General features: G+C 48.7%; 1 protein-coding gene across 1 annotated transcript; it reads right to left on the bottom strand.

Moving 5' to 3' along the window:
* Positions 1-488: 488 nt before the first annotated feature.
* Positions 489-8,143, bottom strand: KRT2 (keratin 2). Its single transcript, XM_070407744.1, has 9 exons — positions 7,550-8,143; positions 6,378-6,592; positions 5,957-6,017; positions 5,046-5,141; positions 4,256-4,420; positions 3,825-3,950; positions 2,546-2,766; positions 1,432-1,466; positions 489-1,340 (listed from the first exon to the last, which is right to left on the bottom strand). Exons 1-9 carry the CDS (start codon positions 8,141-8,143, stop codon positions 901-903), a joined length of 1,953 nt encoding a protein of 650 aa, XP_070263845.1. The 3' UTR covers positions 489-900.
* Between the last annotated feature and the right edge of the window lie 1,725 nt (positions 8,144-9,868).

Below are 9,868 nucleotides of genomic sequence, written 5' to 3'. Positions count from 1 at the left end.
GAGCTTCAGACAGCCTGGATGGGAGCCTTGGGAGGTCAGCTGGTTTGCCCTGAGGAGAAGGGGCCTCAGAGAGGGGGCTGGGGGCAGTCTGTGGGAAATGCTTAAGAAGAGTGGCTTTTTCTGAAAAAGAGAATTTTCCACAAATCCCCATATCGACTTCCTGGCAATATGACAGTGCCCAAGTCTGAAAAATACTTTTTGAGAACATCACACTCACCCCCTGACCCCAGGGCTAGCCTTCTTCATCACTGCCCTTGAAGACTTCCAGAAGGAAAACTCTTCTGGCCTCTTCCAGCCACGCTGCCTCAGGGCATCACGTTCCTTCCCAGGTAGCCTCTTCCTTACCCTTTCCAAATCTCTCCATTTTCTGGTGTCTTAAGTCAGACAGCAATGAGTAATAGCTCCCGGCTACCCACTTCTGCCAAGGCTTGACACGAAACACACACCACATGCTGAGTTGCAAATGAAGTTTATTGTGCAGACACCAAGACCACAGTACTTTAGATGCAGAGCCAGCAAAACAGGCTATATACACAGAAACGTATTTCCCTGGGGGCACTGCCAGGGGAAAGGTGCAGGCTTTGAAATGGGTCCTCAACAGAATACTTGTGGGAAGAGGGGGAGGACCACCAAATGGGCAATGCAAGGGGAGCCCGGGAGTGGGAGGATGGCTGGAAGCACAAACCTAGGCAATGCAGATTCTTCCCCAGGGGACAGAGGGTGTCACTGGTTTCAACTTATTTATTTGGAGAGGAGATATTTCAAAAATTCTATGTGGGCATCCCTTTCCCCCAAAATGCTATCAGAGGTGGATGACAAGGTTTGGTTTGCTGTCAATTAGATGTACAGAGACAAGCTTCTACATTCTGGAGTGGGAGAATCAAGAGCAGGACTCCATCTTTATGTAAAAGAGAAGCTCACGTTGGAACCATAACCTTCACCGGAGCCAAGCTTCTGAGAACCTCCCCCTGACTTCCTAGAGCCTCCTCCAGAGCCATATCCCCCTCCTGAGCCTCCTCTGGAGCCTCCTCCAGAGCCGTAACCTCCTCCAGAGCCTCCTCTGGAGCCTCCTCCAGAGCTGTAACCTCCTCCGGAGCCGTAACCTCCTCCAGAGCCTCCTCCAGAACCATAACCTCCTCCAGAGCCTCCCCTGGAGCCTCCTCCAGAACCGTATCCTCCTCCGGAGCCAGAGCCGTAGCCTCCTCCACCGCCACCTCTGCCGCTTCCAGAGCTGTATCCTCCTCCTCCTCCTCCAGAGCCATATCCTCTACCTCCAGAACCAGCGCCTCCATAGCCAGCTTTGGCTGCCACGTTGGAAGACACAGTGCTGCTTGTCACCGCTGCAGAGAAAGACGGTGTTACCACAAAAAGTTCTGACTGCCTCAGCCTGCCTCCACCCAACACACCACCCACAGGACAGGACCCACTTACACACAGTCACGTTGCTGCTGAGGTCTCCAGACATCCTGATAGGGAGAGAGAGAAAAGAACTCAGGGCAGAGCACTTAGGTTCTGCATACATGTTGCTTCCCAAGTGCCACCTACAAATGTGCAGGGAGCCTCTAACATCGGCCCCCAGAGCCTTAGAGAGTCCACCCTCTTCTGTGCTGCCAGATCACAGAGATGGGACCAGCCCCACGTTTTCACACTGCCTGGCATCCTGATCCGTCTAAGTTTTCTGCTCTAATAAAAATGATCAAAGGGCAAATTTTGCACCCCATTTTTAAAAATCCATTTTAGGGAGTCTGATATTCAAAATCCAAGCCATGCCAGAACTTTTGAAAGGAGGCTGCACCGTGTGAATATTCAGTTCAGAAAGAGCTGCAGCTCCCAGTCCCACCTCTGCCCCACCCCCCTCTGCTGAATCTGGAATCTTTCCCATTGCCTCTGGGAGCTGCGGGTGGGAAGCCTGGCCTCACAGACAGGCACAGAGCAACAGCCGGAGCCAGCAGCTCCCTCTCTGTCATACTGGCTCGCTGAGGACCCAGGCAGCTTTCCCCCTCCAGTTGCTTATAGCCAGATGAAATCACTGGGGGTGCTAACAGCACTAACAAACTTTTCCAAACACATTGGAGAGAAAGGTTCTCTTTAGGGAGGTTAGCAAATGGTTCTGTTTATGCCTCCAGAAACCTGCAAAGAATTAGGTTTGGCGCCTGCTCTGGGTGAGCATGCCCCAGCCAGTCCGCATGTCCCAACCTTATTCCAGATCACAATGCACCCCGCAGACCCAGAAAGCAAGGTTTCAAAATGTCTGGGACTAACCTGGTTTCACAGCATTTTGCTTTCTCTTTCAGAAAAGACTACAATTAACGTATTGCTTAAAGTAGCTTACTCTGCCTTATTAGTCATTCCATATCAATAAATCTACCACTGTATAATAATGCGTTATGTCCTGAATCTCTGCTTGGGATCATCGTGATGTCAGCTCTCAGCCATCAGAAGGCCCTGTTCCATCCTTGCTTTCCCTGCCTTGGCCTCCAGCCCTGGCTCTAAGAGAGAAGGGAAGGGTAGCCAGGGTCCCTTCAGCCCTCCCAGTGCCCTTCACCTGCACTCCTCGCCCTCCAGCAGCTTCCTATAGGTGGCAATCTCCACATCCAGGGCCAGCTTGGTGTTCATGAGCTCCTGGTAGTCACGCAGCAGCCGGGCCAGCTCTTCCCGGGCCTGCTGCAGGGCCTCCTCCAGGTCAAGAAGCTTGTTCTTGGCATCTTTGGTGGCGTGCTCTCCCCTCTGCTCAGCATCTGCAATGGCGTCTTGCACATTCTTACACTAGGAGAGAAGGAGAAAAGGTTTCTCTAGAGCAGTGATGGCGAACCTATAACACGCGTGTCAGAGGTGACACGCGAACTCATTTTTTGGCTGATTTTTCTTTGTTAAGTGGCATTTAAATATATAAAATAAATATCAAAAATATAAATCTTTGTTTTACTATGGTTGCAAATATCAAAAAATTTCTATATGTGACACGGCACTAGAGTTAAGTTAGGGTTCTTCAAAATGCTGACACGCCAAGCTCAAAAGGTTCGCCATCACTGCCCTAGAGAGTGGAGTCTGCCTGACAGAGAGGGAACAGAGGTATTCAGGGTGTGGGAAGCCAGAATCGCTGGCTCAGGCAATGTGGACTTGCCCCAGAGTTAACGCAGGCTACAAACAACTGTGCTAAGACTTGCAGGTGTCTCGGGAGCATCATCTTCCCAAGTCACCTTTGACTGTACCCTTTTGAATTCCCCATGAAGGCCTTTGATCCTCACAATACGGGGTCAAAATTGTTACGGAAACATCTGATGTGGACTGCTTCGCCAATCCTGTTATTTATGGAGCAAATTCTGTGCCCCACATCATCCCTTCTGAAGCTAATGTCCCGCCCTATGACGGCTCCCTGCTTCCCTGTCCTTCACCATGCAGCCAGCTCTGTTCAGGGCTGTGCCGCAGTGGGAAGCTGTGGCTACAATCCACGCAAGTCTGACAACCTCTTGCTTTATTTGTTATTATTCCCTTTCACTGGTGTAAGCAATCAAAAAGTGGGCACAATTATTTCCCTGCACTACTCCTTGCTCTAAATGTCTCCTAGGCCACTCTAATAAATTCTTATAAGTTTTAAGTTATGTTAAACTCAAGGCATTTGGGATCAGCATATGCTAAATTAGAACATCTCAGATTCTCCCTCTCTCTCTCTCTCTTTCTCTCTCTCTCTCTCTCTCTCTCTCTCTCACACACACACACACACACACACACACACACACACACTTGCACACACATACACACCCTCCCTCCCCAAGCCCCACTTAACCAGTGGAGATGCACCAGTCCTCAGGGCCAGTCCCCACCTGCTTCTTCACATGTTCAATCTCCCCTTTCAGTCTCTGGATCATGCGGTTCAGCTCGTTGATCTCCATCTTGATCTCTTTCATGCTGTCTCCATGTTTCCCAGCAGTGATCTGGAGCTCCTCATACTATACGGGAAGAGGAAGACAGTTGCACCTGAGGGGAAGGTTGGCTTGAGCCAAGGAAAGTCTGATACTGGTCCAGGGAGAGTCAACCAAGCCAGATGTCATGGCTGCATTTGTGAGAGGTTGGGGACCATCTCACACCCCCAGAAGGGCTCCATGCCAACCCCAATTGGGGGCATTTGGGGTACGGTGGACACTTTTTCTGGGGAATGATGCCTAATTTCCATTAGATAAAAAACACTGACCATCTTATACAGTATCTGGCTGGTAGAAGAAGCTGTGGCTCTCCCTCAGCACCTAGTACTTGCCTTGCTCTGGTACAGGGCCTCAGCCTCAGCCTTGCTCTTGAAAGCAATCTCCTCATACTGGCTCTGGACCTCGGCAATGATGCTCTGCAGGTCCAGGTTGCGGTTGTTGTCCATGGACAGTACGACATTGGTGTCGGTGATAGTCTGGTGCGTCTGGCTCAGCTCCTGCAACACACGGGAAGTCTGGCCATGGCTTCTCTGCCCAGTGAGGCAGCACCCCCTCCCCGGTATTCAGACTCTGCATGGGAGTTAAAGTGCTATAACCACTGTTCCTCGGCCCCTGCCAAAGTTGCCCTGAGAATGTTAGGAGAGGGGTCTGTATTTCTGAGCCTCCTAGTTAACAGCCTTCACCAGTTATGCAGTTTTGTTTAGTGCCTCCAGAAAGAAGCTGGTTGATGGCAAATGCCTTATATCTTAATACATGTTTCAGAAGTCATGTATGTTCACTTGGGCAGGGAGCAGAGAGATATGTTACATTTGACCTCCGAAGTATACTAGACATCAGGATAGGGACAGGGCAGGTCTCTTCCTAAAGGGAGATGAACGCTGGGGAATGGAGTAAGGGGAAGTTGTCCTAGTGTTTCCTGAGCCTTATTTCCTGTGACATCAGAGAAAATTTCTCTCCTCCAAGACGTACACTATAGAAGCCTCCTGGTGCCAAGGAGTGATGGCAAGTTGAAGTCAGCCAGTTTATAAACCCCACCTAAACCACCTTTTCAACCATTGGGAATGACTTTCCTTTGGTGGGAAGACGGGGAAGTAAGATTCTATCCAGGAGCAGCTTCCTTACCGCATCAAAGAGGGCTTTCATGAACTCAATTTCATGACTCAGCACGTCTACTTTGGACTGCAGCTCCACCTTAGCCATGTAGGTATTGTCCACGTCCTGTAAGAAAGGTAAGGGGGTTCTGGTGAAACTCATGCCTCCACTCACTTACTAACCTTGTAGCCTTCTGGGTATGGGCCCCACCCCCTCTCAACACTTCACTCCACCCAGTCCCTGTTAGCTGCTCTCCAATATCCCAGGTACCTCCAGATGAGCCATGTCCCCATGAGACCTCTTGGGCATGGAGTCCACTGTGTGCCTCTCCTGGGGGCTCCATGCCCATGGTCACTGCTCACACACACACACATACACCCAGAGACCATCAGAGCTCTGATAGGACCAAGCTTTGTCAACCATTCTCTCTCTCTTGCTTGATACACTATGGAACATAATGACCTTTGTGGTTTTTAATAGTTCCCAACTCTCCCATCCTGTCTGTCTATTCCAATCTCTCCTGAATTTCTCTGGACTGTATACCAAAGCCTCTGTAGGAACCAGGCTGAAAACTCACACTTTTGCCTTCTAACCTTTGTCGGCACCACCTGCAGCTTCTTTCAGCAGGGAAGTCCCATTCCTTCCTCAGCTCTTTAGAGAATTAAGTGTTCTCTGTGCTTGCATCTTTCATGATCTAATATAGGTTTTAAGTAAGTTACTGATGGGAAAGGCTCTAGCAAATTGCACATCTTTGAAAATTGTCTCCAGAAGCTTGAACTACAGAAACACTTTTGTTTCCAAGAGAACCAGGGATAGACATGCCCACCCACTTCCCTGGCCACTCTCTTTTCAAGCAGAGTTGTTTTCCAGCCTGTCTGTTTGGAGCACAGGCTTCTAAAGCACCCTCATTCCCACCCCAGCCATGACATTCTCTAGCTCACCTTTTTGAGTGTCACAAAATCATTCTCCGCAGCTGTGCGCTTATTGATTTCATCTTCATACCTGTTGAGACCCAAAGAACATAGCTGTTAGACTATTCTATATTGTTTACTTTTCTTTTCCTTTTTCTAGTGGATTCACCAAAAAATACAAGATTTTCTTGGAATATTAAGCACTCTTTAATTGTCTAAATTGAAACTATGATATCCTAAATAAGGATGCTTTCCTATAAATGAACTCTCAAACATGTAAAAAAGATGATTTCTAAAGCCCTATTTTTTTCACACAAAAAATGATAAAGATCCTGATGCCTCTCCCCTTTATCACCACAAATGCAACTGGGAGATGAGTAGCTTGCTAGGTGAATGATCAGGTAGCTCAGATCAATATTTATCTCCACACAGTGTTTACTCTGCCACCTACCTCTTCTTATAATCCTCAACGAGATCCTGCATATTGCTCAGCTCTGAATTTTGTGATGTTCTTTCTGCAGTGAGCGAATCCACATATTTCTTCAGTTGGCCAATGTACGCCTGGAAGATGGGGTCCAGGTTGGTGGAACGGGTGCTGACGTTAATTTGCTGCAGCAACTCCCATTTGGTCTGCAACACCTGGTTCTGTTGCTCCAGGAACCGCACCTGCCATGGCCAGAAGGAGAGGACGTGAGCTCTGGATTGCCTTCCTTTGGGACCTAGAGAAGCCTACACAGCTTCACCCTCCTGAGCTGGAGGCCGGATCATGCCAGACAGAGCTTACACGGTCCCTGCCTCCACACCGGGAAAGCTCTACAGATGCCTAATAGTACACTGAGCATTCTCTATGCACAGAGCTCTTCCTACTTCACCATCCACCGGTTTGTTTACCACTGTTCCCAAGACTCTAGGTCATTTCCCTCCCCTTCTAGTTTAATTCCAGGCAAAGGTCCCATATATTCTGGGGAAAACCCAAAAGCAGGCATCCACTGGCACTGCTCCTAGGGGTGACGAATGTGAGAGCACAGGAAGGCAGGGCTCCTCAGTCTGGTGTTTAAGAGCCTTGTAAATCCCTTAGGTTCAACTGCCTTGAGATAGAAGAAAACCCTATAACACCCCAACGTGACACCAATAAAGACTTTATGGGTCACAAAACTGAGAATGTTTCTCTTCAAGGCAGGAATTTCATTCGTCCCCAAGCAGATATTTCAGACTCAGCTTCCCAGAATTCAGTAGAGTAATAACTTCTAGGGAAGGAAAGACGACCTCAGGAGATGTCTTACCAATCCCTTCCAGAACCTGCTGTCCCATGGCCTGCACCCGTCAGTTCGTTACTTATCTATATCACATTTTCGGTGATTTTCAGCATTTTCCATAAATCTTATTTATTTAGGCAAAAACAATAGATCCCTGGGCACAAATAACTCCTCACTGCAGACTGTTGTGCACGATGGGTAGCCCACGAAGCCAGCACCTTTCCCATTAGGATATTGCTAATAACTCAGGCTTGTCAGATCACACTGATGGTCCCTGACAGAAACAAATTTCTGTGGTTTGGTTTTCAGGTAGCACTGGAAGCAGGGCATCCTAAGCATCAGAAGGAGCCAGCGTCTCATGACTCACCTTGTCGATGAAGGTAGCAAATTTGTTGTTGAGAGTTTTGATCTGCTCCCGCTCCTGTGACTTCACATTCTGGATCTCCGGGTCAACTTTCACATTGAGAGGTTGCAGGAGGCTCTGGTTGATGGAGACTTCATGGATGCCTCCAGGGTATCCTCCAGGGCCCCCAAAACCTCCAGGACCCCCAAAACCTCCAAAGCCACCTCCCATGCGGCCTCCACCAAAGCCGCCTCCTCCAAAACCTCCACCTCCGAAGCCACTGCCACCTCCGAAGCCACTGCCGCCTCCGAAGCCACCTCCGAAGCCACCTCCGAAGCCACCTCCTCTGCCACCAAATCCACCACCGGAGCCAAAGCTGCCACCTCCTCTGGCCACACTAATGGAGATGCTCTTGGTCCCTCCAAGGCCAACAAGACTCCGACTGCCAAAGCCGCCTCCGCCCAAGCCACCTCCGCCACCGCCATGACGGCTCAAGCAGGAGAAGCTGGTGCCTGATCTCCGGCTCCCACCAGACACCACAGCTGAGCCACTGCTGAAGCCCCGAAAGCCTCCTCCACCTCCTGATCTTCGAGATTTGCACTTGATCTGACAACTCATGATGCCTTTGCCCAGCAAGGGAAGTTGAAGGTTCCTGAGAAGACTTAAAGCTGGAGACACAAGTCTGCTATTGGGAGACTGTCAGGGTCCCCTTTTATTCTGCTACTGGGTGTTGGTGTGTATGGGTGTGGGCCCACTTATGCAAGGGTTTGGTCTACCTGGAAGCTATTCTTGGTGTGTGATTATCAAGCTAATAGCCATTAAAAATCTACAATCAGCCCCATCCCAGAACTTGCTTTGATTGCAGACTTCTCTGGTTTATCTAGGCATCTGTCATGCAATTTGATTTTTGTAAAATCATCAAAAGAGAGATCAGAATGTGGGTTTCTCAATCTGAAAAGGGACCTTCTGCAGAATGCTGCTCCCTGCCCTGGATCAACCCATGGGAGGCCAGCTACCACTCGGGCCTGTGCAGGCTCGCCACCCAGTTCAACTAATCAGGGAGATAGCAGGTTTAGAGACTGTGGGAGCCCCTCAATATCAGCATTAGCGTTCTCCTTACTTTTCCCTCTGCCCCAGCAAGAATTCTAGCAAGTGCTTTTGCAGGTGATGTGGGGAAATAGGCATCCTCTTGCAGAAAGAAGCTGACCTAGGATTCTACAAAATAGTTGTTCTTCAAACTAGCTTGCCTCTTCCTTCCTGCACACAGCAGGGATGCACAATAGCCAGGCATTGATGAGAGAGTTTTCTTTCCTGTAACCAGAAGTTTTTATAACCATCAACTCTCATTTTTCTACTTGAAAACCAGAAGATGAGGGGCTTAAGGAAAGTTCCTCGTCTGTGTCTGTCTCACTCTGAGCACCCAATAAGAGGTTGCAATCAAAGACTTTCTTTTTTAAAATATATTTTATTGATTTTTTTAAAAATATATTTTATTGATTTTTTACAGAGAGGAAGGGAGAGAAATAGAGATAGAGAGTTAGAAACATCGATGAGCGAGAAACATCGATCAGCTGCCTCCTGCACATCTCCTACTGGGGATGTGCCCGCAACCCAGGTACATGCCCTTGACCGGAATCGAACCTGGGACCCTTCAGTCCGCAGGCCGACGCTCTATCCACTGAGCCAAACCGGTTTCGGCTATCTTATTGATTTTTTACAGAGAGGAAGAGAGAAGGATAGAGCGTTAGAAACATCAATGAGAGAGAAACATTGACCAGCTGCCTCCTGCACACTCCCGACTGGGGATGTGCCCGCAACCAAGGTACATGCCCTTGACCGGAATCGAACCTCAGACCCTTGAGTCTGCAGGCTGACGCTCTCTCTACTGAGCCAAACCAGTTAGGGCACAATCAAAGACTTTCCACAGCTCCAAGATGCAAGTATACCTTGATTTTGTCAGTTGGTGAGTATGCTAAGCAATTAGAAAGTTGGGCTCTTCAATGATACCCAGGGTTGGATGGCTATCAGAAGTCACCAAGTGCACAGAGCACCCACACCTAAACTTAGCCCAGTCTTTCCTTTATCCATGTGGCCAAATACATGGGAGAGGCACTATGGAGAACCAGAGTTAAATTCAAAGTCAGAAAATCTGTTTGAGTCCCAGTTTTGCCTTTTACTGTCTCTGTGACATTGAATTAAACTCCGTCCTGTATTCTTAGCTATAAAGTGGGAAATTCATCTGAAGTGTTTTGAAGACCATGATGCACAATACAAATGTTAGCTGTTGTTATTTTGGGTGAAGCAAAGGGATCTCCTTTTCTTTTCATGTGCTGTGACCATGAA

Source organism: Myotis yumanensis, unplaced genomic scaffold (genome assembly GCF_028538775.1).
Source record: "Myotis yumanensis isolate MYYU_CA2020_CCGP unplaced genomic scaffold, mMyoYum1.0.hap1 SCAF_3, whole genome shotgun sequence".
Lineage (NCBI taxonomy): Eukaryota > Metazoa > Chordata > Mammalia > Chiroptera > Vespertilionidae > Myotis > Myotis yumanensis.
The sequence above is the reverse complement of the archived record's forward strand: the minus strand, read 5'-3'. Positions and strand labels throughout refer to the sequence as shown.

What these genes read in the sequence shown, in the direction of transcription:
- KRT2 (XM_070407744.1), bottom strand. Translation starts at nt 8,143, where the DNA reads ATGAGTTGTCAGATCAAGTGCAAATCTCGAAGATCAGGAGGTGGAGGA. An exon ending in ATTTTGTGACACTCAAAAAG is followed by an intron (nt 5,142 to 5,956) that starts GTGAGCTAGAGA and finishes CCTTTCTTACAG; the next exon opens with GACGTGGACAATACCTACAT. An exon ending in AGGCCCTGTACCAGAGCAAG is followed by an intron (nt 3,951 to 4,255) that starts GCAAGTACTAGG and finishes CTTCCCGTATAG; the next exon opens with TATGAGGAGCTCCAGATCAC.